A 27547-nucleotide genomic window follows, 5' to 3' on the forward strand; every position below is an offset into this window, starting at 1 on the left:
ATCTAATTCCAGTAATTTGAGGCCCTTTTGGATGGATCCATTATGTGTAGAGTGTTGGACTTTGATGCTCAGGCGCTAATTTTATTCTAAATATGTAAGAAATAAATTAGACTAGACTGACATCACAGGAAAAAGACTCCATCCTGATAGATCCATGCTTTACAAAAAGGGGAAAGTTATAAGGGACACTTCAGAGATATGATTAAACTTAATTTTCTATTTAAAGAATCTCATTTGTTTTAATAAATGATACATTTAGCAGGTTAAGTTTGTCTAACATGATGAATGAAACGGTTTTCAAGTAACAAACATAGAAATCTTGGAGGTCATTTTCATTATTTTTAGTCTTCATTTAATGGATATCTCTTTATTAAAGTAAAGGAGACTTTATTTTCAAATTGTTCAAGAAAATAAACAGTCTGGGTGGTGTTCATGGTAGCAGTTGATAAGTATGAAAAAATCAGATTGATTGCTTCACCCTAACAATCTGAAACCACCAAAGCTAAATGAACACAGAGGAAAAAAAGGCTGCCAGTTCAACTCTTTCTGGTCTCAAAGAGGCCTTTGCGTGGGGAAGAGAAGAATCTCCTCTTCATCAGTGTGCTGGCTGCTGCCCTGTCAGGAGGAGGTAGTTGTGATGGAGGGTGCGTAGCTCTGTCAGTCTGCCCAGCAGGCGGCCGAAACGCTGCGGCCCTCCCCTGGCTGCTGCTCCAGCCTGGGCCCCGCAAACCCTGGAGAGCAGGTCCAGGATCAGCTCCTGCATTTTCTCCACACAGCTGACCGCCTGCAGGGATGCTCGATCTGGACAGGACCGCACAGATGATACATGTTCAAACAACTGGAGAACATACATCCCAAAAGGATTTACACCTCCTAAACTTCTTCTGTTAAAACAACAAAGTTCCACATAACTGACAGGATTTTAGACCGATGCAAAGTGGCAGATCATTTTCAAAAGGTGTGTGGTGCATTTATTACTTATCTAACCCTCATCTAAGTTCAAGTTTGTTAAAAAGCATATTAACACAAAAAAGCATTTGCAGTGTTGGTCAAAGAGTTGCTCCTAAAGTAGCAGAGTAAGGACAAGACAACTAAAATAAAATGGAACCATAGTAAAAAATGAAATCTGCCACTGTGTGGAAGAAAATGTGCATCTTCCTGAATGTGCATTTGATTCAATTCAGTTAATTTTTTTTATTTTAGCTCCAAATCACATCACATGTCATCTCAAGGCACTTTACAGTTCAACCAGATCACACAGTTAAATTGATTCAAAGTTTTCTATCAAAGGAAAATCAGCTGATTGCATCGACTCATTGACTGAAAGGCAAACCCTCACACTAAGCATGCTTGTAGCGACAGTGGAGAGGAAAATTTAATTTTAACAGGAAGAAACCTCCAGCAGAACCAGACTCAGTGTGAGCGGCCATCTGCCGAGGCCGACTGGGGTTCAAGGAGACAGAAGCAGAGATGCAAAAGGCAACTGTAAATGGCAGCCCCGTCCAGGAAACATGCATGATGGCAGTATAATGCTATGGGAATGCTTTCCATCAGCCGGGAAGCTTAAGGGATTAAAGTGAAGATGGAGTAAACTACATACGGAGTAGTCCTAGAAGGAAATCTGTTAAAGGCCTCAAAAGACTTGAGTCTGATTCAGAAGTTCCCCCTCAAACAGGACTAATCTAAGCATAAAGAACGAGCTAGAGTCTATTAGAATCAAAACCTATTCATGTGTTAGAATGGCCCAGTCAAAATCCAGACCTAAAATAGATGAGAATCTATATAAAAAAAATAAATAAAAATCTTACTTTCACTTCCGACGTTAGTGTCCTTTCATTCTGATTGATCTGTTATGGTAATTAAAGGGCTCCAGATGTGCAAAGCTAATAGAAACCTTCACTTAAAGATTTGCTTTAAATCCTTTTAGTTTATACGGGAAACTAACTTTATTTAAAGAAAGCTATCTAAGACAATTAGATTATTTGTTATATAACTTGTTAAACAGTCCCTGGTTAAAATGTTTACCAACTGGAGATACCTGACCTGAGCAGAGCAGAGCTGTGGCAGTAAGCAGGGTGTATTCAGCCTCAGTCACACGCAGCACCGCCATGCTGTGAAGGAAGTTTAGCACTGAGCCCAGGAGATCCTCACTGCTTCCTGTCCACACCAGGAAACAGATCCTTAAAGCGGGCTCTTTATGTCCACAGTTTGCAGATTAAAGGGGATGTATGAGCTCACCTGAACCGACGGACGTCCTCATCTGGAAGTTTTCCCTGGGCTCCAGATTTCTGAACCAGCCGTGCGAGGAAGTGGTGAAAAGCTGCAACACTGATCATACAGTGATGGGCTGTTAGATTCAAACGGGTGTATTTTCTAAAACCGTGTTTATAGTTTTGTCTTTATTTTAGTTTTAGTTTTCTCCCTTTACCTGTAGTGGGGCTTGCAGGGTTATTGGAGAACTGCTGGGCAGAGAGCAGAAACATGACCTCCAGAGAGGAAACGGACAGGAGGGCCATCTGGTCAGAGAAATCCAGGAGATCAAAACCTGGGTGACAGAGCACAAGCATGCAGATTCTTAGACATTTAACTTTAATCTACAAAAATAGGAATGAAATGTGGACCTCTCATTGGGATTTAAAAAAAAAGAACACTGCCTAAATGTGGAGGTGATTCCTTACCTGACTGTTTTCTACAAATAGCTTTTTTTCATCAGAAACAGTCAAATGATCACCAAATCACCATGATCTTCCAAATGATTATCAAACTAAAACAACCAGATTAATGCCATTAATACCAAACACAGTTTATGCACCTGCAAACACCATGAGGCCACATTCTTTGGTGTTCCTGGTGAAGATTTTTACAAACCCTTAAGATCAATGTCTTTTATAGCAGCAAAAAAAAAACATGGAAGAACCTTTGAATCAACCTACCCTTTAATTCAAGCACATTCACCATTCACCTTTATTTATTTTACTAACTGAGTATATTTATTTGTTGTTGTTTTTTTTGTTGTTCTTTTAAATGAAAAAATGTAATAAAATTGTAAACAGCTCCATCTTGTGTTTTTTTTTTTATTAGGGGTAATAAGAGAAGTTGCCATTCGTAGCATTAAACTGCAAAAGTTTAAACAGAAAAATTAAAAAAAAGAAAAAATTAAATCTTTTTTTTTAATTAAGTGTATTTCCCTTTATTTGGAGTTGGTAAATAGGATTATCCGTCAATGGAATGAATATTTCTGCCCTTAAAATTAGATAATTAGGTATTATGCACTTGAAATGATAAAATGGAGTTTCTTTTTCTTATTTCTATTTTAAATGTAATTCATCTTATTCCATGATTTAGTTGTCTACTTGCTACCAAGCAATTAGAGATTTCCCATGAGTGGAGATGCTAATCTCTTCTCATCCTTTAACAGTTGCTTCCTAAATTACCTACAAAAAAGAAATATTAAAATATCTTCTCCACAAACTGGGATTGCACATGTTTGTATCAAACAAACAGACCCACAGCATTACAGATCCTCCATCATTCCTAACAGCAGGACTGAGGAGCGTTTCCACATTTTCATGCGTTTTTATATCAACCAGACATCAATTCTGAATTGAAATGTACCAAAACGATATCACCATGTTATGAGATTTAATTGCTACCAGAAACCTCTATGTGTAACAAGTAGCACTGGGACACACACACTAGGTAACATAATCACAGAGAAATCCTAACCTGAAGTTAAATGAGTCACACCAATCATCAGGACAGAGATTCAGAACAGTCATTTGATATTTACATAGTTTGACCGGAAAGAGAGAATTCAACAGATTTATCCTTTAATAAAATACAAAACGGATAAATGGTAAATGTCAATGAATAAAGGTTTCCATCCACCTCACCTGGTACTGTTCTTGCAAACTGCAGCAGTCTGTTTAGGTGTGGGGATAAAACATCAGGCAGCCCCGCCCCCTCCAGAGCACACTGCCATTCAGAGACCTGCCAGCATGAGAACAACATGAGAACATCATAACAGGTGGTAAACCTAAAGTCTGGACACATACCTACCCTGTAACTGCTGCTTTCTTGCTCCCTAAACTGGCGATGAGCCTCAACCATCCTGTCTACAGTGTATTTCTGCTCCCGGGTCAAAATGGCAGGCTGAGTCTGGGGCAGATAGAAAAGAACTTAGTTAACTTTAACACCATTCATTTATATTCATTAAATCATCTGTTCTATAAAATAATTTTCTCTTTAAAATGTACAGTGTCTATAGGGGTGCAAATACAATAGAAATACATAATTGTGTAGCAATTACAGAAAACGAGGCTTTTAAAATCAGAAAACCATACAAAGCCCACGAAAAAGGGAAATTTGCTGTTTTACTATTGTTATCCATGGCCGGGAAACTTTCCCTTTACATCCTGTCTTGTTTTATGGAGCCTAGACGGAAGTTCAACTGAAGAAACTCATTGTTTTTCATACACGCACCTGCGACAGCCAATCAGCTTTGAACCACACCTCCACGAAAGCCAAATGGCAACCAAAGCTCATCTTAAAAGGCCTCCGATACGCACCTGTCAGCTCCTGTGCGCAGGTGGCGGATGCACTGTAACTTAATTTAGATGACACAATCGTAGCAAAAGCTTCATCAGAGTGTCATTTATCCCGGACTCTTACTGTGTTCCCTGTCTCATCTTAACCGGTCCGTCAGAAGACCACCATGTTGAGCCTGGTTTTGCCAGAGGTTTCTTCCCAACGGGGAGTTTTTCCCTCTCCACTGTCGCTTCATGCTTGCTCATCATGGACAAGTTCTCTCAACCTGTGTTATCCAAGCTGGACTTCCATCTTCCAGGTCCCTGAGTGAAGCTCTAGTATCACAAAGCTCAGCAGACCGTCTCGCTAACCAGCAGTCTACAGACTGACCAACTTCCCTATTCTTCGCTCCTGTTCATGTATATCTATCGAAATTAAGCACTATGTTTCCTGCTGAGGCCTGAGCACCAAAGACAAAGTAATTGTATCAATACATTTCTCCTAATTGTCTTCTCTCTTTGTGTGAGTTTTTCAGATGGAACTTCTCTTTCTTTAGAATCACCTCAGCTCTACTCCGTTCATCAATTTCTAAATAATTCCTCTTCATAAATTCCTGAGCCATTAGCCTCTTCACTCTACAGAGTTTTATTGTTTTTGATTCCCAGAAGCAGACAGCCTGGACTGGTTTAGAACCGGCTGGGTCAGAACAGTGGTGTGGTACCTGTCCAGGTAACCGGCAGGTAGAGCTGACTCTCCGACTGTCTGTGCTCTCCTTCTCTTCTTGCGCTCTGCTTTTACCTCCTTTCCTCAGTCGTTTGGACTGGCATTGGACCTCTGTCAGAAGGCCTTGGAAGAAAAAATATATATACATATAAACACAGAGAGCTGGAAATATACTTATACCATTTAAACCTTTCACAGCGTGTCATTTTACTAACACAAACTGTAATGCTGGTGATGATTCTCAGTCTTCCAGGTCATAGTTATTCCAAAACAGTAAAAAAAAAAAAAACACCAATCCCCTGGACTTTGTTTCCAAGTCTGAAGACATTTCACTCTACATCAAGGAAGCTTTTTCAATTAAAAATCTCATAAGCATGGAGTTCGAAACTTCATATAGTGGCCATCATCTCAACCCCCACCCACATGCAAGGGGCCGAAAAAAACCATCTTGCCTGGTCAGCCAGACCAACAATTCCCCCTAACGACCCCCCTCTGAGAGGCATAGACCAGTATTGGGTATTGCAGGCTGACAAAGAATCCGAAACGACACCCCATTCTTAAGGGGCAGACCCATTCTTCTGGTTCATTTTGCATGTTTTCTAAACCAAAATAAGGCTTTGTTTTTGGTCCACTTTATAAAGCTTTGAACTGAACACTAATTCTGACATTTTGAATTGAATAAGCTTGAATAAGCTTTCTGGATGGGAAGCGAAATGTCTTCAAACTTGGTAACAAAGACCAGTGGATTGTTTTTTTTAAGCCTTTTTTGGAAAACTGTAATGCATTTTTACGACGAGTGCAGGTTTTATATCAGGAGGAAGGAAAAGGATGTAGTTAGTTTACTGATAAAGAGCTGAAAAGTGTGGTGCACATTCTGATCAGCCACATTCTAGTGGTTTCAAGTTTTAGAAAGAATCGATCTGTTTTAAACTCCATACATCTTCCAAGATTCCCCCACCAGAGCAACTTTCATCTAAAGCTCATTTACCTATGGGCCTTTAAATGCTTTTTGGATAAATAATTACTTTGCCCCACATCTACGCCTCTGACTACCACCCAATCTTCTAAGCATCAATTCGCCATGGTTCCCCCTGCAGATGGCGAGCCCACTGGGGGATGGCCTTGCATCATTCCTTCGGGCCGGGCCCAACCGCATCCCACAAGTAAGAACGCTGGCTACTAGGCGCTTACGGAAGAACCCTAAGCCCTGCCCTGGCTCCAGGGTGGCGCTTTGGTTGGGCAAAGTCACATGCCTCGATTTTAAGTCCTCATGGGGGCTTTGTGAACCACTCTTTGTCTGACCTGTCACCAAGAGCCTGTTTGATTGCCTCAAGTTAAGGAGCTTAAGTATCTGGGGGTCCTGTTCACCGGTCGGAGATCGATAGATGAATTAGTGTGGCTGCTGCTATAATGCAGACCCTTCATTTCTTGGTGAAAATAGAGCTGGGCAAAAAGATAAAGCTCCCAATTTACCAGTTGGTCTACATTCCTACCCTAAACTACATGGCTGGGCTTTCCAATAGAAATAGGGTAAGGAGCTTGGTCATGCCGGAGGGGCTTGGAGTAGAGCCCATATCGAAAGGAGTCAGCTGAGTTTGCTCGGACATCTTTTTTGGATGCCCTCTGGATGTGTCCCTCGGGAGATGTTCCAGGCACATCCCACTGAGAGGAGGCCCAGGACCAAGACCTAGGACCTGGCCTGGGAGCGCCTCAGAATGCCCCAGCGACCCAGTCTCGGATAAAGCGGGAGATGACAAGAGGCGAGAGAGATTTTAAAAACAACCTTAATGTTCACCCAAGTGCTGTACAGCAGTGTTTTTCAATCCTGGTCCTCAAGGCACCCTGCTCTGCATGTTTTGGATGTTTCTGAGCTTCAACACACCTGATTCAGATGATTGCAGTTCAGCAAAGCCTGATAATCTGCTATCAATTGATAACAGGTGTGTGGAAGCTGGGAAACATCTAAAACATGCAGGGCAGTGTGCCTTGAGGACCAGGATTGAAAAACACTGCTGTACAGGGATACAATGTCATGCCTTCTTGTTTGGGTCAGAAGATGGGTTTTAGCGTTCAGGCATGTCTGAATGGAAGCATCATGTGAAGAGCTTCAATAATAAAGTTCAAAGTAATAAAAGCGTAAGTTGAATGTTACAAGTTTTTAACAGATAGCAACGATTTCAGTCTTGATTAAAAAAAATGGATTGTTGTGCAGCTAAAGAAATCTTTTTTGTTTTATCCAACTCTAAGATTTTACCCTGCATGTTTTAGCTGCTAATTTAACAAAGATGTCCAGAAAATCTAGATTAGAAAAATTGTGATTACATCTTGGTCAAACAAGATATGATTAGCCAAGAGGTGGTCAACAGCACCACATTCCTCGGGGTGCACATCATAGACACCCTCACCTGGAATGTAAACACCACCTCACTGATCAAAAGGGCACAGAAGCGCATGTTCTTCCTGCTGAGGATGAGGAGAGCCCACCTGCCCCCACCCATCCCCACCACCACACTACAGAAGCACCATAGAGAGTGTTCTGACCAGCGCCTCAGACTGGAAGAAGGTGAGAAGAGCAGAGAGGATCATCTCTTCCCCACTGCCATTAGACTGCTAAATGTTATATAAATTGGGTGTTTTTTTTCATCACAGTGTTTTCAATCACTGCTGCTTACCTTTATCAAGGCTGCGCTTTAAAAAAATGAAAAAGTCTCGATAGCTGTACATAACGAAAATTCTTTTTGTATACACTTGTGTGTAGAAAATGACAAATTAAAATCTGTCTAAGTCTAATTTCTTTGGATCTTGTCTTATTTAAATCAAGGATCATTAAGAGTAACCCAGGCTTTGACTTCCAAAAGACAAATAATGATTTTAATGGGGATGAGCAGTTGCCCTTAGTTAAAAGTAGATCCAAGTGTTGTCAGCATTTGAATGGCAATATATGTTTCTCTGAAAATGAAACCCAAAGCAACATATAAATAAATAAAAATGTGACCAAGAATAGACTCCTGAGGTACTCCATAAGTAAGGGACAGCTGAAGAAGAGACAGATACTTCAACATTCAACAGCTGCAAACTCAGGTCTCTATCTGTTTTGTAATCTGACATTTTGCTTGCGCAATTTTTTATTTAAGAGCATCTGCATAAAGGGGAATGAATGCAAATCACACCATATTTTTCAGATTATATTTGATAGACTTTTTCCAATTAAACACTAAGTGTTGATGTTTTACATAAATTATAAATAACGGGCAATAACATTTTTGTTTAAAACAAGACAAAATGTTAAAAAGATTCCAGGATGGAGAACTATTTAAACATTAGCAGCTTTAGTTTATTCTCTGGTTGTCATTTATACTAAAGATTTTGGTTATTGCTATTAATGTTTTCTTATTGAACTTTTCATGTCATGTGCTTGGATCAGCGTTTCCTTACACTCAGCCAGCATTCCCACCGCGCGGCACTTCCTCAGCCGGCAGTCCTGGCACTTCCTCCTCATGTACATGTCCATCTCACAGCTGCCGCCGCTCTTACAGTGGTACACAGCCTTTTTAGTCACACTGCGCCTAAAGAAACCTGCAGTTAAGGTGGAAAAAAACTTCCAGCTTTAGCTTTAAAATACATTAAAAGGTTTAGAAAATAAAGTGTTTGAGAGATTACCTTTGCACCCTTCACAGGTTAGAGCATTGTAATGATACCCTGATGCTTTATCCCCACACACCACGCACAGCTCATCCTGCCCTTTACTCTTCCCAACCGAACCCATTCGAGACCTCCGTACAAGATGCAGCCCCGCCGGGCCAAATCCCTGATTCAGTTCCCCGGAGAGGGACTCCTGGCTGGGATCGCAGGGGCCCTCCAGGCACTGAGAGCTGTACTGGTATGGAGGATGGCAGAGTTGAGAGGGTGAAGCCAAAGACGAAGGCGAAGGAGAGGTAGAGGAGCCATAGAAGGGGAAAGGCATGTTGGCAGGGAGGTACTGCTGCTGGTTGTGAGGAAGCAGCTGGGGGTCGGGGTCCTGCAAGGGGTAGCAGAGAGGGTCTGCCAGCATGTCTGAAAGGAGAGATGAATGAAATGATGGAGATGTAAAAAAAAACAAAAAAGTTTTACATCATAAAAAAAAGAACAAATGTGCAGATAAAATTAAGAACACAGAGGTAATCCAATCATTAGAATCATAAGACAAAATCATAAAAACCATCAACCGGAAACAGCTGATGATCAAAGGGAGATTGCCAATCTGTGATAAGAGCAGCTTTTCCCCTGGATTGGTTTGCAGATTAAGAATCAAAGACGTCTCCAGCCTTGATTTAAAGCGATTATGTGTTTCAACAGTTTTTCAGATTAAAATTGCTTATAACTGGAAGCTGGTTCTTTATGTTTGGTTCCGCTTCTTTGTATACTGGAAACAGAAGACCTGAACACTCTGGAAATGTTGATAAAATGAAAAAAAGTCTTAAATGTATTATGGTGTTAAACTGATCAACAATTTATAACCTAATAGATGTATTTTAAAGTCTATTCTCTGACGTAGCCAGTGATGTGCTCAATTTTTCCAGTCTAATTAATGACACTAGCAGCAGCATTTTCCTTTATCTGTAGCTCTTTGGTTGATTTTCTGCAGACCTTTGAAGAACCCTTTGCAGTAATCAATGTGACTAAAGATAAAAACATGGATGAGTTTCTCTATGGAGGACCAAGTGAGTCACTGAAAATGAAAAACAGCCATTTCAAATTTAAAATCACATCACAAGCATTTTTATTTTAGATTTGAAAAAGAACTATAAAAATTGTATTAATGATTCCATTATAAAATACTGCAATCTTAAAAAAATGGGATTTAAATACCTCAATTCATAAACATAATTAAAAATAGCTTCCCTACTACCACATCATTGCATTTTTAAATCCTTTCAGCAGTTGCATTTTCTTTCTCTTTTACGCTCTCCATTTACATTTGGTGTGAGCCTTCTGGCCCCTGAACACACTGAAAACCAAAATGTGCAAATAGAAAATACTTTTCAAAGTGGATTTCTAATTGCTGTTTTCATTTTAGAGGGATTCCTCAGGTCCTCCATATTTCTCTTGGTCTTCTTGTTGCATTTGTTCTTTAATTCTGGACAAGTTTTTCAGGTAGTAGAAAGACAACTTTTTGTTTTAATGTGTTTCTAAAGGCCCAGATTTCAGGCCTGTTCATGTTTCTAAATGTAGTAACTTTTGTTGTGTGCTGATTCTTGATCGTTTATCATTAGATCCAAAGATAATACCTTCATTATTTAAAAGGGAAACCGTTACATAGAGCTTTTGTTTTTTTTATCATTATTATATCATTTTTATCATTATTATCATTGCCAACCATCAATTCTCCATATGTTTTGTTAATAGATTAAATTTATTAATATGTTGGAGTGAATTTGACAAAATTAATTTAACAGACTGTAACACCCTGTATGTTTTGGAACATATTTTTCTAACTGAACTCTTCCTACTTGGTTTTCCTTTTGGAAATCATAAGTTTTGCAATCTAAATGATTGAACAGTGAAATGTTTTATTCTCGTTAGACTAAAGAAAAAAAAAAGAAAAAAAAGAAAAACAATCGAAAGAAACAGACACAAATGCAACATTTCAAGATGATGCTTCCCAAAGCCAAAGAGCGTCATAGGACTATAATTTTACGTGCCTTGTGTGACTTCACCATTTTAATTGCCCTATTGGGAGACAATAAAAAGCCGAGAGTGAGACCTTGTGAACTTGTTCGGACGGTTGAAACAGGATGCAGCTGAGATCTCTGAGTGCCACGGAGGAGGGCCAGAGGTTGTCTCTGATGAACAGTTCATGAGTTTGTCTCAGCAGAGAAAACATGTGGGGCCCCTGGCATTGGATAAAAGAGCAGCTGCACCAATGGAGTCGCTCAGGGAGCTTCTAGCAATCATACACTGATTAAACAGAGAGCCCACCCTACAGTCATACTGTTAGCAGCATCTGCTGATGATGGAAATACAAGAGTGGATACAGCTATTCAGAATTTGAAAATGTCCCTATAAACATGTCAGATGAAACAAATAAATCACCCAGTGACGGCCTGTTAGTTTTTATTACCGTATTTTCACGACTATAAGGCGCACTTAAACGTCTTTTTTCCCCCTCAAAATGTGCGGTGCGCCCTTTGGTGCGGTGCGCCCTATGTGTGTTGTAACTGCGACTTTTGAGACCACCTCATTGAGGAGATGATGAAAGAGTGGCTGAATGTAAGGAGACCAGGTGTTTTATTTTCCACTCATCACCATCGCTGTTAATATGTAACTCCATGCGTGCCCATCTCACAGCTGATGTGAAAAACATGGGGAAACAAATTAAACCTGTGCTCGCTGTTCAACCGCTCGACATCGGTGTGAACCGGACCCAGCAAGTGCAGCAGAAGCAGCGAGTTTACATGCAAAGTAAATGGTTGACGCGCGTATAGGTGCAGCAAAAGGTCCTGCAGCGCGTTTTGAGCAGCAGGAGCGTTTAAGCATCTGCCAACGCGCTGCTGCTGCTTGAGATGGAAAAATTGAAGTTTTGCTGCTGGACGCGCCGCATCAACCAATCAGAGAAGCTGATCTGGGAGCTGACAGCGAGACAGACACAGCGCTCTGATGACATGATATTAACGCAAATGGAAAAGGCTGGATGGATGAGGAGATAATGAAAGCGTAGCTGAGGGAGGTGTAGCCTATGTGAGGAGACCAGGTGGTTTTTTCCACGCATCACCATCGCTGCGTGCCCATCTTGCCCATCAGTTGCCAAACAAGTTTGCGATCACTTCCACCATAATTAACTTTTTGAAGAGTTTCAGTCTGGCTTTAGAGCTCATCATAGCACTGAAACAGCTCTGGTGAAAGTCACTAATGATATTCTCATGGCCTCAGATAATGGACTTGTATCTGTGCTCGTCCTGTTAGATCTTAGTGCTGCATTTGATACAGTTGACCATAATATTCTTTTAGAAAGACTTGAATATTTTGTTGGAATTAAAGGAACAGCACTAGACTGGTTTAAATCTTATCTATCTGATCGAATTCAGTTTGTTCATGTTAATGATAGATCTTCAACACGCTCAAAGGTTACCTGTGGAGTACCACAGGGATCAGTGCTAGGACCAATTCTCTTTACTTTATACATGCTCCCAATTGGTAGAATTATTAGACAGCATGGGATTAATTTCCACTGTTACGCTGATGATACCCAGCTATATCTGTCTATAAATCCAGATGAAGCTAACCCATTACATAGATTACAGGCATGTCTTGAAGACATAAAAACCTGGATGACTCTTAACTTTCTGCTCCTGAATGCAGACAAAACAGAAGTTATAGTCTTTGGACCAGAGTCTCTGAAAAAGAAACTGATTAGCCAGTCACTTCATTTGGATGGGATTAAACTGATTTCAGATAATAAAGTAAAAAATCTTGGTGTTATTTTTGATCAGGACCTGTCATTTAAATCCCACATCAAAGAGGTTTCTAGAATTTCCTTCTTTCATCTGAGGAACATTACAAAAATTAGAAATATCCTGTCCAGGGGTGATGCTGAGAAACTAGTCCATGCATTTGTTACTTCAAGGCTGGACTATTGTAATTCTTTACTATCAGGAAGTCCACAAACTGTAGTTAAAAGCCTTCAGCTGATCCAAAATGCTGCAGCCAGAGTTCTAATGAAAATTAAAAAGAGAGATCATATCTCGCCTATCCTGGCTTCTCTTCATTGGCTTCCTGTTAAATCAAGAATAGAATTTAAAATCCTCCTTCTCACATATAAAGCCTTAAATGGCCAAGCTCCATCTGATATCAGAGATCTGATTGTTCCTTATGTTCCTAACAGAGCACTTCGCTCTCAATCTGCAGGTTTACTAATGGTTCCTAGAATTTCTAAAAGTAGAATGGGAGGCAGATCTTTTAGTTATCAGGCTCCTCTCCTGTGGAACCAACTACCAGTTTTAGTCCGTGAGGCAGACACCCTGTCTACTTTTAAGGCTAGGCTTAAAACTTTCCTTTTTGATAAAGCTTATAGTTAGGGTGGCTCAGGTTATCCTGAGCTATCTCTATAGTTATGCTGCTATAGGCTTAGACTTTTGGAGGACATAGGGACCCCCATTTCATCATTCTGCTTCATTCTCTCTCTGTTCTCCTATTCTGCAGAATCTGTTAGTTCAATCTCTAAACTTCTGCTCTCTCTGCTTTTCCTCAAAGTAGCTTTGCCTCGTCTGTTCCTGTTTGGCTGTGACGTCATCCTGCAAAGAAACATCAGCTGTGCTGCTTCTATCAACACCCTTGTTTATAGATGTTGGAGATCGGCCTGTTTTCCAGTGTGGTCCTGTTTCTCTGACCGTGACTGAGTGGATGTGCTCTCTTCGTCCTCTGGCATGGGAGCTGCCTTGGAGCTCGTCTGCCTGGCTGCGTGTTTCCTGGACGGGGCCGCCTTTTACAGCTGCTTTTTGTATCTCTGCTTCTGTCTCCTTGAACCCCAGTCGGCCTCGGCAGATGGCCGCTCACACTGAGCCTGGTTCTGCTGGAGGTTTCTTCCTGTTAAAAGGGAGTTTTTTCCTCTCCACTGTCGCTACAAGCATGCTTAGTGTGGGGGATTGTATTTGAGTCAATGAGTCGATGCAATCAACTGGTTTTCCTTAGATAGAAAACTTTGTATCAATTTGACTGTATGATCTGGTTGAACTGTAAAGTGCCTTGAGATGACATGTGTTGTGAATTTGGCGCTATATAAATAAACTGAATTGAATTGAATTGAATCTCACAGCCGATGTGAAAAAAAGGTGAATCAAATGGACGCTGTGCTCGCCGTTATCCCGGGGGGTCTGACAAAGGAGCTTCAACCGCTCGACATCGGTGTGAAGCGGCCGTTCAAAGTAAGGCTGCGAGCGGCGTGGGAGCGATGGATGACAGACGGAGACCACAGTTTCAGGATAAGTGGAAGGCAGCGCCGGGCGAGTTACGCCACCGTTTGCGGATGGATTGTTGATGCTTGGACTAACGTGTCTGCTGGCTCTGTTGTTCAAGCTTTTGCAAAAGCCGGCATTATTTCTGAGGAGCCGCGCTGCACGGAAAGTGACTGACAGCGAAGAAGGGGAAATTGGCATGTCTGATTTAGCGCAGCTGTTTTATTCAGAAACAGAGGATGATGACTTTAATGGGTTCGATTAATACTTTGTAATAAATACATGAATAAAGCACAATCATACTCAGTTTTGCTCCCGCTCTATTTTTCTACCTGAAAACTTAATTCAACAGCAGCCTCTGGTCGGGTCTCCTCCTCTTCACCGCGGTGGCTGGCAGGTGTTTTTTCATCTAAATAATCTAAATCTTGCAGCTATATTTGCTGTGATCAGTGGGAATAAAGTAGTTTTAATATGTTTTTAAATGAGAAAGTCGACCTGAAAACTTAATAATTGCAGTCAGTTCATCCAGATTATCTATTTCTGTCGGAGGCGCTCAGACCCCCACATACCAGCGGTGCGCCGACAGCAGAAATCCTTTCATCAGCAGCCTCTAGGCTGGGCAGCCTCCGGGTTCATGCGGTGGATGGCAGGTGTTTTTCATCTAAATAATTTAAACTGCAGGCACCCATAAAAGCGAACATATTCCGTCGGCAGGTTTCAGGATTTTAAGTTAATTTAGGAGTGATCACAGCGCTTTGTCATCTGTGATGTGTATGTCTCACGGCCAGCTGCCAGGTATGATTAATACTTTGTAATAAATACATGAATAAAGCACAGTCATACTCAGTTTTGCCCCCGCTGTATTTTTAAATACGCAGTAGAGCTATTTAAAGGTAGTAGAGGACATGTACCTGTATATAAAAAACGCGCCCTATAGTCCGGTGCGCCTTATGTGTGTGTTAAATACAGAAATGGGACACATAACTGAGACTGCGCCTTTTAGTACGGTGCGCCTTATGGTCGTGAAAATACGGTAGGTCATTTTCACATTATATATATATATATATATATGTATATATAAATTGGAAAACTTAAAGAAATGAAAACAATTTAAACTAAAGAAAGAAATATTAAAACTTTGTAAAACATCTGCTCCTGACTGGTAAAGGGAAGGAAAACACCAAGATAAGTTTTAACAAGCTGTCTGTGGCCCTAAGATAAAAATAGTTTAGGAGTCTGATAAGGGATTTTAGGAGCTGTCAAACCAATCTAAATACTTTACAAAAAATAGTGGGGGACTTTCAAAACAGCTGTCAACATACATATCGCAAGAGCTTCATCAGGGTCCTACTTCTGCTAATGAGAAGTTCCTGTCTGTACACTCAGAAATAGAAAACACAAGTCCATAGTTCCATACTGTACATGCACTCTTTGTGTAAGAAAGAGATGTTTATTTATTAAAAACATGTAAGCTATTTTTTTGTTTCTTTTAATGAAATAGCAAAAGAATGTCTTGATTTCTACAACAGTATCCTTTACATAGATTAGATGATGTTTGGATGTGTAAAGATAGCAAATTTTTATCCATAAAACAGGATTTTTTTAGGACAGAATCAGCAGATCACATGTGCAGCATGGAGCTGGGAGTGACATGGTTTGGAGATGCTTTGCTAGTTTTTTTGTCGTATACTCCACCATTCATTCTGCTACATTCACACCTAAAGCAGCAGGATCAGCTAGTTTACATGCATAGTCAATGGTTGACGTGCATCTTGGTGCCGCGAAAGGTCCCGCAGCGCATCTGAGCAGCTAAAGCAGCGCCTCAAAAGCTTCTGAGCATCTGAAGCAAGGAACGCGCTGCGAAAGCAGCTGCTGGAGTTGGAAAAATTGAACTTTTGCTGCTCAACGCACCACATCAACCAATCAGAGTAGTTGATCTGATAGCTGGCAGGGAGACAGACACAGCGCTGCTGATGCAGATCGCTATGATCACTTCTCTAAAATAGTTCATTAACGTCTAAATTAACTTAAAATGCAGAAATCTGCCGGCAAACAATGTTTGCTTTTATTATCCTGGTGCCTGCAGTTTGGATTATGTATGTGAAAAACATCTACTTCCAGCCACCGTGAACAGTAGCGGGAAAATGCGAAGAGAAGACTGGGCCAGAGGCTGCTGTTGAATGGGATTACTAGTGACAGAATATATTATATAATAATATTTGAAGGCAGAATCATTGTCTTGATGCACAGATGAAGTTTTCATCTTTCTCACTTAAAAACATAGTAAAACTAGTTTTTCCCCACTGATCACAGCAAATATAGCTGCCATTGTTACAGGCAAAGAAAGGATAGGGTAGCTCCACCCAACGCGCATCAGATCCACTTTTTGACCACACAGCTACAGCAGCAAAGATGCTTCAGCCATGCATCAGAACTAAACTTGTACAATCATAAAAAATTAAGCAGTATGCACATTTTTGCTGCTACTGCTGCTCACGGTGTGAACGGAGCATTACAGATAAAGAGATTACAGCTGAACCAGAACCAGACCCTTCTTCTAAGATATTATGGCTTTTAAGCTTTCTGGAGGCTTTTTTTGTGGTTTTCTTTAGAGGTATGCTATTTGTCTTTTTTTTAGCTCAATACCTAAAGGTTTATTAACTCAAAGGAGTCACAATTGTTTCAATACATAAAGGAGAAATGTGTGGAAACAACAACTGTAAACAGGATCTTCTGTCACTTTCTTACTTGATCAAGACAGAAAACAGGAAAAATATATTTTAAAGAATGATTACTTTATTCAAGTGACTCGTGGTCCACAAAAAGACTTTACAAAAGATTTTTAAAAAATTATGCAATTCCAGCTCCATTGACCTGATTTCCATTGTCCATTATTTCTTGAAAAGTCAGTTTCAAACTATTTTTATATGCCATTTAAAATCCTATTTTATGACATTTATGTGAACTGTATATTTATTTTTGCTTTTGTTGTTAACTTTTCCCTTTTTCTACTAAAAAAAAACACAGATTTCTCCACTCTGGGTCGATGAAGATTATTCTGTTGTATTCTATGATCAATTAAATTCTATTATATGAAAACTGATACATTTATCAGGTAGGTCGAGTCTTAGTTAACCCTTTATAGGGCACTCAGTGAAAAACTTTGAACATTTCAAGCCAATAGTGTTATTGGAATCCAGGACAAGACCTTATTACCTTTCTAACATTCAGAAAATATGGATATATTGATGTCAAAAACTGATGTCAATGTAATAACAAGAAACGCCATCTTGCCTGAATTTTGATGAGAACATTCTGAGCCACAATATTTATTTTCTGTGAATATTAAAATGTTTGAAGGAGACATTTTTAACTCCAGCTCTCTGTGAAACACTCAGCTTGTTCATATGTCGTCTGTTGATTTAATCTGATGTGAAATGACCTTGCAGAAGAAAGACATTGTTTTGTTTTCTGGTTGACAAGGTAGAGAAATGTGCTCGTAGTGTCAGAACAGGGCCGTCTGTGGGACTTTTTAATCAACTGTTCCCATATTATCACACATTAAAGCACATTTTTGTCTGTTAGTCTTGTTTTTCTGGATATTCGGATTAAGATACTGTCTGTTTTGTGTTCTGAAGTAGGGAGATTTTGTGGAAACATCCTTGGCTTTCACTAAAGCAGCCACCACACTGCAAAAAACTGAAATCTAAATAAATAATTTCTTCTTAAAATAAGTGCATTTGTTCTTGAATTTAGTTGGTAAGTGAGACACTTTGCCAATGGAACAAGACAATTAACATTTAAAATAAGAAAAAAACAATTGCATTGTCTTATTTCAAGTGCATATTATCTCATTATCTTATTTTAAGAGCAAAACTACTAATTCCTTTGGCACATCGTCTTATTAACCTGCTCAAATTAAGGGTAAATACACTTAATTTCTGAAATTTTTACTTATTTCTAGATTGTTTTTTGCAATGCAACACCTGTGCAGACAAACAGCAATAAGTGCGCCTTAATGCCAACAACATAGGACTGTGTGTCAGAATTCCCTAACCTTGAGAGACATTAGTGAGGCACTGGAGCAAAGTGCCAGAGTGAGACTCATAGAGGAGAGGGACTAAAGTCAGAGGGGTGGGCTATTTATGTGATGTGACAGTGGCTTTAAAGCCCTGAGATTCTTAACCAAAGGAAGCCACCTGGATGGACCTTCATCCTTTAAGAGTTGCAAAGTCTATAGACTTCCCCACACAGTCTGAAACAGTCCAAGACCCTGAACTTGTTGACAGATGAGCTTTCAAGCTGAACTACAAATCACTGTTGATGTGTGGAAACTGGAAGCGGCTACTTTGCTCAGCCCTTTGTGGCGCTCCTAGCAGACCAGGAAACCCTATGGCAGAGGTGGCGGATTAACGGGCCGCGGTCCAGATCCGCACCCACCTTCTGGCTAATCCGGACCCACCTGATTTAAAACATTTATAAATTGCTGCATGTTGTCCAACAACAGTGTCTAATTTCACTTGCGCCGCTTCTCCTGTTAATACAGTAAAACCCTCCAGAGCTGCACAGGATACAAATTAGCTGTGTCAGTCTGAGTCAATGTGGCAAGCTTCTTTTAGACACAAGAGGGAAACCTGTGTCAAGCGGGGCGATGGGAAAGAAGGAGAAGATGATGAGAAAAAGAGAGCAGAGAAAGTGTGGACTGCTGGAAGAACTGCGGTGAACTGGTGACGGATAAGTGAAATGGTGTGCTCAGAGACGACCCTGAACGTTTTGAGTATTTTTGTGAAGCAGGATTCTCCACCATGAACATAATCAAGAATAAATGTCGATCCAGGCTCACAAATGAGCACCTTGATATGTGCCTGTCACTACCCGATCAGTCCCAGAAGCATGATCTGTTCTGCGCATGCGCCATTTGCGAATCCATATATACTCCCGGGTCATCCTTAATTTTATTTTGTTAAAAATACCTAAATGACGCTTTTCCCTTCCCCAAAATAGTAAGCGTGCTAAAATATATTGTGTTAAAGGTTAATAATGTGTTTCCTGAGAAAATAAATGCCTTAAAATCCTTCCTGTTTTATCAGCGTCTCTGCCCGATCTGCACCAGAAATGGGATCCTACGCCACTTCCAGCGGCTAACTTTTTCAGCTTTGGATTTAAACACAAATCTAGTGTTTTTGAGTTGTATGTTTCCATTTAGTGTTAACATTATGGTATGTGTTGCGTAATCAAAAGAAAGAAACAGCAAAAATGCAGATAAACATGTTTTAATCATATTTAGCTGGACTGCTCTGACCATGTCTGATGACGTCAGAGAAGCAATTTAACGAGGAAAATGTAAAAAGCATAAAAATTGTCTCACAAAAGTCATAAAAAGTTTTTTTTCCAGTTGTATATTACTATTCTTTAGTGAGTTAAGAATAGAAATAAGTAGTTTTAGTACCATAATTGCATTATTTATGGACACCTGGATGTAGATCTGTTCGGGCATGCGCTGAACGGATTGTGCTTCCGGGACGGATCGGGTAGTGACACTGCTTGAGAATGGCTTTGTCGCCATTCAAACCCAGGTTTAAAGCCTTGCAGGGCAGCATAAAACCCGCTTCTCTCATTAAAGAAAAAAATAACAGACAGTTCAGGTGTTTTATAAAATATGTCAGTCAGGAAATTGCCTATATGCCAAACTTAAAGATTGTTGTTCTCTACTTCAAAAACACTTCAGATTTAAATATGTGAATCTGTTTAATCTATTTAAAGTAACAGATTATAATTAAAAATATCTCCTGAGCTTCACTGGTTGATGGTTTTCTTTATTTGGACCCCGCTGATTTTTAATTGGTTACACCTGCCCTTTTGTATTTGCTCTGGTTTTTTTTGTCATTATTATTATGCACTAAAACGTATTATCTGACCAGATGCATTTCGCCCAGCTCTACTTAAATGTGTTGATTTTTACGCAAATATTTCAGGTTGCAAGATAAACTGGAACAAGTCTGAGGGCATGCCTGTCTCGCCTACAAACAAGTCCAGATATGTCAGCACTTTTGATTTTTGATGGGTTTTAAATTAGAGCAAGTAATGCTATAAAATATGGAACCTCTCCTCCTCATAGTACGGCCTCAAAGACACTTTGCCAATGGAACAAGACAATTTCCATTTAATATAAGAAAAAACTAATCCATTGTCTTATTTCAAGTGTATTATCTAATTATCTTATTTTAAGTGTAAAAGTACTCATTAGATTAGAAAATCGTCTGATTTGCCCATTCAAATTAAGGGTAAATACACTTAATTTAAGAAATGTTTACTTATTTCTAAGTTGTTTTTGCGGTGTATAATCTGGCATTCGAGATGTCAAGGCTGGCAAAACAAAAATGGACGAGTTGGATTAACATCGAAAAGGAGCTGGTTCAAACTTTCATTCTACTGGACACTTCCTCTCAGGAGTCAAATACTAAAAGCTTGAACCTGCAGGGTAACCCAGTCCTCACACACTCAAAACATGCTTGGAATGAGGTGCATATGTGTTGTGGTGTTTCTCACCTTATGCCTCCTAGTGGAACAATTCAGTAATGCAAATTAGGGGAGGAAAAAAACAGTTAATTGGAAAAGAATGGACTGAAAGTGGAATTCATACAACTGGTCAGATTTATGACAGAGGGATGATGTCTTTTGAGGGAATCATTCAAAGGAAAGGCCTGGAAAGGAAAGGAAACTTTTTTTAAGAGATTGTATGAATAAGAGAGTTATCTGATGGAGTACACAAAACAGCTCTATTTAAAAAAAAGTTTAACCCTTTATAGGGCACTCAGTGAAATACTTTAAAAATCCAAAAACTTCAAGCAAATAGTGCTACTGGAACCCAGGACAAGGCAATATTACCTTTGTAACATTCAAAGAATATGAATATTTTGATGGCAAAAATCAATGTCAATGAAACAACAAGAAACGCAAACTTGCCCGAATATATTAAGAAAAATAACAAAAGTGCTTCTATAAAAACAATTTATGAAAAACAGAAACACATTTTCTTTGGTAGAACATAACCTTAGAGGCATTAATGCTGATACGGGCACTTACATTTTTTAGTTTATAAACATAAATATAATTGTTAACTAGGCTAATTAAGTTTTTAACTTTACTTTTTAACTTTTCAATTAGCTTTTTATCTTATTTTTTTTGACTTGTTAACTTTTTTCCCCAATTATTTACAGTAGGTAATATATCATTCAAAGGCTCATCTAATTGGTCAAATGCCAAAATAAGATGTACAGCCATGTAGCAGTATATAGATCTTGTGATTCTAGACATCACTGAGGGACGGGGGGGGACTCCATTTGTAAGGGGTATGCAAGTGATCAAAAACAGTAACTTGCCCTAGAAGGGGGTAATAATTGAAAGAAAGACCTAATGATCCTTTCAAAGTGTTTTGGCACAGAGACTTAGGTTGTAACATAAACAAGGAATGTGGATTAATTTATCATTTTTGGGAGAAGGTACTACTGTAGTGTAGACCCAGATCACCAAGATCCTGTTTACTGGGGGACTGCTCAACAATACCAGGGATAACACAGTATGGGTACGCGGTTTTAAAGACAGAGGTAAATACAACAGCTGGTGGGTAATTCTTCTTGATAGGACACTTCCTCTCCAAAGTTTGATAAATGGATAGATGAAAAAAGGGAAATAGCATCATATTAGAAGTTATTAGTGAGGTTGGATGGTAGCAAAGTCTAGAATCCCTTAGAATCCCTGTGAAGTGTTGTCATTCATGAATAAATAATGGAGTTCATTGAGGGAAGACACTGCAGGCAGTACTTATTTTGGTTATCCTCACTGGAACAGGCTTGGAACCCGTTCATAATATGGTCCAATTCTATTGTTTGTTTGTTTCTGGTACACATCTAGATGACATCTTGTTACACACAACACACATATAAAGATGGTGTATGTACCACACCATGCCACCTGATGGCAGTATACTATGGGAAACCCAGCAACTGGTAAAGCCTCCCTGCTTAGAAAATGAAGGAGAAAATGAGCCCTTTAAAGGATCTACCTTTAATTTTGTTGACTATAGGCTGGTGATCCCGGGAATTTAGTAACAATCCAATACCAAGTGAATAAAGGTTCTGCATTGTCAATATCGATACCATCAATAGATCATGAAGGTGTTGGTGTTTTTGGATTTTTTTTGTCTTACTTATTACAATTGAACAATGAAACATTAAAAAGAAGTTTCACAGCAATTTAAACAAAATCGTAATATTAAAAAAATTCATGTTATGCTGGCGCCGCTATCATGCAGGACGGGGGCGGGTGAGGGGAGACAGACAGGGACACTGGTGAATCTGCTGCACTCAGTGCATGTGGGTAGAAAAAAATATAGATTTTTTACAAAAGTATTGTTATATAATTAACTACTGATGTTGGTATCGATTTCATTGGTACTAGAATTCATCCGTTCACCTCTGTTGAGAACATTTCCACCTTCTGTAGGGGTTTTTTGCTGTGCGCCTAAGCGTCGACTTTCTATTGATTTCTGTTCAAATCTGCAAGTGCCGGGGCTTCCTCATACTGGAAGGTTTTCTTTGTTTTTATGCAAACAGATTCTCCAGGTGATCCAAAGCACCTAATGACCAAGTACAGTGGAGGATCTGTAATGCTGCGGGTTTGCTTCTCTTCCAAGGAGCCTGGGATCCTTGTTAGAGTTCATGACATCATGAACTCATTGGAAATAGCAGGACAGTTCAAACAAACATGTGATGGAGTCTATTAGTAAACTAGAGATGAGTAATTTCTGACCAGATCAACGCTGTTCCTCATCGACAATCAGAGACCAAAGACCTGAATCTTACACAAACACGAGGGCTGAGCTCAAGAGAAGAGGCTCCAGGATGATCTACAGATATTATTAAAAGAATAATAGACAAAGATTTCTCCCTTTGTTTGCTCTAATCCTCTGAAATGTGAAAAATGATTGTACATAGTTTTAACATCAGGGATATCAGCAATTATCCATTAAAGCCTTAGTAAGTGGTAAGTAAATAACTGTATATAAATAAACCGCTTAGATCATTCAAACAAAATGAAGTCTGGACAATAACTTGATGCATAACTGTTTACATGGATTTCTTCATTACAGACTAACTGGACATTTGGACATTTAAATGATTCAATTACTTGACTCCATAAAATCCTGCTGCATCTCAGACTTTAGGAGACAGATCAGTCTAGAAACTCTTATTAATCCTCGTCAGGCTCTGTCTTTATCCTCCTCTCTGTCCCTCTGGGTCCAGATGTTTCCTGTCTTCATCAGACAATGCTGGCGTTGGGGTACAGGCGAGGGGAGGGGGGTCCTTGCTTTCTCGGCGTGTGACAGAGGCTGAGCTTGGTTCTGTTTGTAAACCATTGGAGCGCTGTCTAAACACTCCTCAGCCTCCCCTTCCCTCCCACGCACGCTAGGGAGCAAAACCACACCAGCAAACAGCCTCCCCCCCGCACAGCTCCCCTCTCTAGTAACAGAGGGAATTTGTTGATGGTACGCATCAGTATAAATAGAACCTGAGACGTGGTGAACGCAGCCGGCCGAAACACCTCAAGGCTGTTTTATGTCCCCCTCTCCTGTCATTGGGTAAATAAAAACTCAGCTCTAGAATAAGATGAGAGTGTGGTAGACGCTCTGGGTTTATGGAGAATTGAACCTGTCTGTTAAACTTTAACATTTTGGTTAAAGCATAAGTTCTAATTATAAAGTGTTATTAAACTTGGAGCTACTTTTAACTAACAAGTTTAGTTCTTTAGATGTTCTTTGTTTTTCAGGAGGATTGACAGAATTTTTAAGTTGTTTACATTAATAGAAATTAACTGAGATTTAAGCCTGATGTTCTTAAGTGTCATTTAAATGTAGGAGTATTCTTTCTATAAAGATCCCTCACTGACATTGGTAGCATGAGCCTAATGTCTCTACAATAATTATTTGCACCACATTATTCACCTGTTTAGGTCTAAATTAATATATATAAAAAGGGGGGTGGCAGCCTAGTGGTTAGGGCATAGGGCTTTGAATCCTGAGGCTGTGAGTTTGATCTCCCAATCCCACAGAGTACCACTCTGGCTCCCCGAGCAAGACCCTTAACTCCACACTGCTCCCCGGGTGCATTAGTGGCAGCCCACTGCTCCCCAAGGGGATGGGTTAAATGCAGAGAGTTAATTTCGTTGCTCTGCAATTGTGACAGTGGAATGACAATAAAATTGAATTATGTGATTTTGATGATTGCAGCCTGTGGGAGGGGCTAAAAGATTAGGTGATGGAGGCCTGCCCTAATTCAACCTGAGAAAATTCATGATGAGCAAGCATGAAGCGATGGTGGAGAGGAAAAACTCCCATTGGGAAGACATCTCTGGCATAACCAGATTCAACATGGCGGTCTTCTGCCAGACAAAAACCAGAGGAATCATCAGACTGGATTAAGAAAGTTTAGATGGAGCTTATGGCAAAGGTGGAGGAGGGTATGGAGGAGGGTTAAACATCGTGAAACAACTGAGCAGAAGCTTGGTTGAGCAGCAGCTGTGTGCTGATTTTAAAAGTCTTTTTAACTGTGGGGATTAGGTCCAAGATGGATGAGCCTCTGATTGGACGAGTGATTCAGTTGAATATTTATCTAGGCTTCACAATACCAGAGAAAATATGCAAAACAATTTGTACTTATTATGAAATAGGTTGGACTGCTGCACTAATGTCTGCTGAAAACAGATTTTTTTTTTTTTTTGTAGAATTTTAGACACCTGAGTAAAAAATATCAATCTGTAAATGCTAAAACTAACCTAAAATAAAAAATAAAATAATAAACCTTGGTCTGTGGTGTGGCGCTATTTTATTATTGCTATAGCATCTGACCTAAAATGGTTCAGCTGCATTTCAGAGATTAAAGAAAGGGCGGTGATATTCAACAATAAATGCAAAGTCTTTAAAACTCAGTTTGTGACTTTTTTCCATTTATTTAATTTGAAGAAACAGCTGCTTTAGAGCTTTGGCTGTAATTCTAACTAGAAGTACATTAAGAAGCAAAGGTGCAGTTTGACCTGAAATAAAGTTTACTAGAGTAAAGCAAAAACTTTGCTTGGCTATCATCCATCAACACATTTATTCATAGATGTTGGAGCTTGGCCTGTTCTTCAGTGTAGTCCTGTTTCTCAGACTGTGACTAACCGGATGTGCTCTCTTCATCCTCTGAGATGGGAGCTGGCTCAGAGCTTGTCTGCCTGGCTGTGTGTTTCCTGGACGGGGCCATCTGTGGAGCTGGTTGACAGTTGACTTTTGTATCTCTGCTTCTTTTTCTATGTCTGCTTCTGTCTCCTTGAACCCCAGTCGGCCTCGGCAGATGGCCGCTCACACTGAGCCTGGTTCTGCTGGAGATTTCTTCCTGTTAAAAGGGAGTTTTTCCTCTCCACTGTCTCTACAAGCATGCTTAATGTGAGGGATTGCTTTGACTCGAAGGCAATCAACTGGTTTACCTTAGATAGAAAACTTTGATTCAGTTTGACTGTATGATCTGGTTGAATTGTCTCTGTAAAGTGCCTTGAGATGATGTGCTGTAAATTGGCGCTGTATTAGTAAACTGAATTGAATTGTGTAAAATTTATGAAGCATAATTATTATTTAACCTTTATTTCCATCCTTTTTCAGACCTGGAAAATGAAGATAGCAAATTCTTCACTTTTCCAGACTTGTTGAGGCTGGATCAATGATAGTGCTAGCTGAGAGATGGAAGAAAAGGCTGAAACAAACACCCATGATAGGTCAAGTTTCACTTTTTACCTTTGTGACACCCCTAAAAGTAAATACACGGCGGGAGCTGCTGGTTATATTTCTATGGTGTTAATTAGTCCTATAGACTAAAGTTGTTAAGAGAGTCTAGAGATGCTGCGTATTCTCATCCTTGGTACCAACCAACCAAAACACAGTGCAGGGTAGAGGCTGTGGTTCAGCTGGACAAACTGCCTTTTTCAACTTATAAAGTTTTGAGCCACATGACTTAAAACAAGAGTGGATACTTTCAAGCACCCGTTATGTGATCAACCATTAAATGGTCATTTTTGGTGGTTATCAGTCCCATAGAAGGGCTTCAGACTGTGAACTGGCTGTAGATATTGTGGGTTTTTGGCTCTTTTTCTACTTCCAATATGATTTCAGGGATAAAACATCGTTTATATTTTGTTCATCCTTGTTAAGATAACATACCCGGCTTTAATCAGACATAACATTGGTTTTATTAAAAATACATTACTATATTGAAGGACGAAGAGATTAATGTGTTGGTTATAGTTCGTTCCTCTGTAGAAAATAAAGGGACCCGAATATGAAAACCAAAAACATTTCAATTGATCACAGAGTAACTAAAATAACAGAATATTAGCAAATGAAGAAAAGGTTAACAGGTATCTGATTTTACTCTAATGCCTATAAGTCACCTCTGTGGAGCCGAGCCACTGATAAAACTCCATAAAAACTCCCATTTGTAATAAAAGAAAAAAAACACTTGCTAAAGATTTTACTTTGTTTTTAATTCTGCTATAATGAGGTCAAAATGGTTAACAAGTAACAATACAGTAAAAGTATTTTAAACTTTTCTTATGCTGCTGAAAGTTTATTATTTCCGCCTTATGTGCAATAGTGTCGTTATTTTAACCGATTAAAGGTGCAAACAGCCACCCGACTAAAATATAACAAATTTGTATTTTTAAAAATTTCATAAAAACCTCATTAGACTATAATATGCTTTCCACCACAAATACACCTTTAAATATAAAAAGATTAATATCTTCCTGTTTGTTCTACAAGTCTTTAACAATTTAAACACAAAAAGCAATAAAAAAAACAACATTTAAATCATTTTACAGATGGACACCAAAGCTGCCCTCTGTTTAAAGATGAGTGACTTAATGGTAATTGCAGGATCTAAGTCACTGTCATTTTAATTGGTTAAAATCTACAACACATTATTTGAATACCAAAAAGCGTGAGAGCAGAAGCAGGAAAAGTTAAAGTAAAAAAGGGAGTAGAAAGCACCTGAAAAAGCAGGAAGGAGCAGAAGTCTGGGAGTGTGATGAAGGACTGACCGTAGTACTGGAGCGGCTCCGTGGAGCAGTATCCCTCCGAGGTGGAGAGATAACCCCCTGATGAAAAGCTCATCTCAGGCTCCGTCCACTCTCTCATCTGGACTGAAAATCTCCTCTCCAGTCTTTGATTCCGGATCTATCCTCTCACACAAACTCCAAGCAAACTCAAAACCAGTCTTAGCTGAAGGATTCACAGAGAATGTGTAAGATCTGGGAAGCAAAGAGACATTCCTGAATCC

The 27547-nt window shown here is 39.6% G+C and overlaps 1 protein-coding gene across 1 annotated transcript; it reads right to left on the bottom strand.

Annotated features, from left to right (window-relative positions):
• Positions 1-390: 390 nt before the first annotated feature.
• nr1h5 (nuclear receptor subfamily 1, group H, member 5) lies at positions 391-27547 on the bottom strand. The gene is made up of 10 exons (XM_038298492.1): positions 27309-27547; positions 8911-9303; positions 8686-8826; positions 5249-5373; positions 4060-4158; positions 3894-3990; positions 2429-2545; positions 2239-2328; positions 2044-2157; positions 391-801 (listed from the first exon to the last, which is right to left on the bottom strand). Exons 1-10 carry the CDS (start codon positions 27403-27405, stop codon positions 596-598), a joined length of 1479 nt encoding a protein of 492 aa, XP_038154420.1. The 5' UTR covers positions 27406-27547; the 3' UTR covers positions 391-595.

Source organism: Cyprinodon tularosa, unplaced genomic scaffold (genome assembly GCF_016077235.1).
Source record: "Cyprinodon tularosa strain WSP-4 unplaced genomic scaffold, ASM1607723v1 ctg409, whole genome shotgun sequence".
Taxonomy (NCBI): Eukaryota; Metazoa; Chordata; class Actinopteri; order Cyprinodontiformes; family Cyprinodontidae; genus Cyprinodon; species Cyprinodon tularosa.

Bases quoted from the DNA above. Each gene is read 5' to 3' on its own strand.
- nr1h5 (XM_038298492.1), bottom strand. From the start codon at position 27,405: ATGAGAGAGTGGACGGAGCCTGAGATGAGCTTTTCATCAGGGGGTTAT. The intron at 8,827-8,910 runs GTAATCTCTCAA...CCTTAACTGCAG, and splicing joins AACCTGTGAAGGGTGCAAAG to GTTTCTTTAGGCGCAGTGTG. The intron at 2,546-3,893 runs GTGAGGTGGATG...TCTGTCACCCAG, and splicing joins GTTTGCAAGAACAGTACCAG to GTTTTGATCTCCTGGATTTC.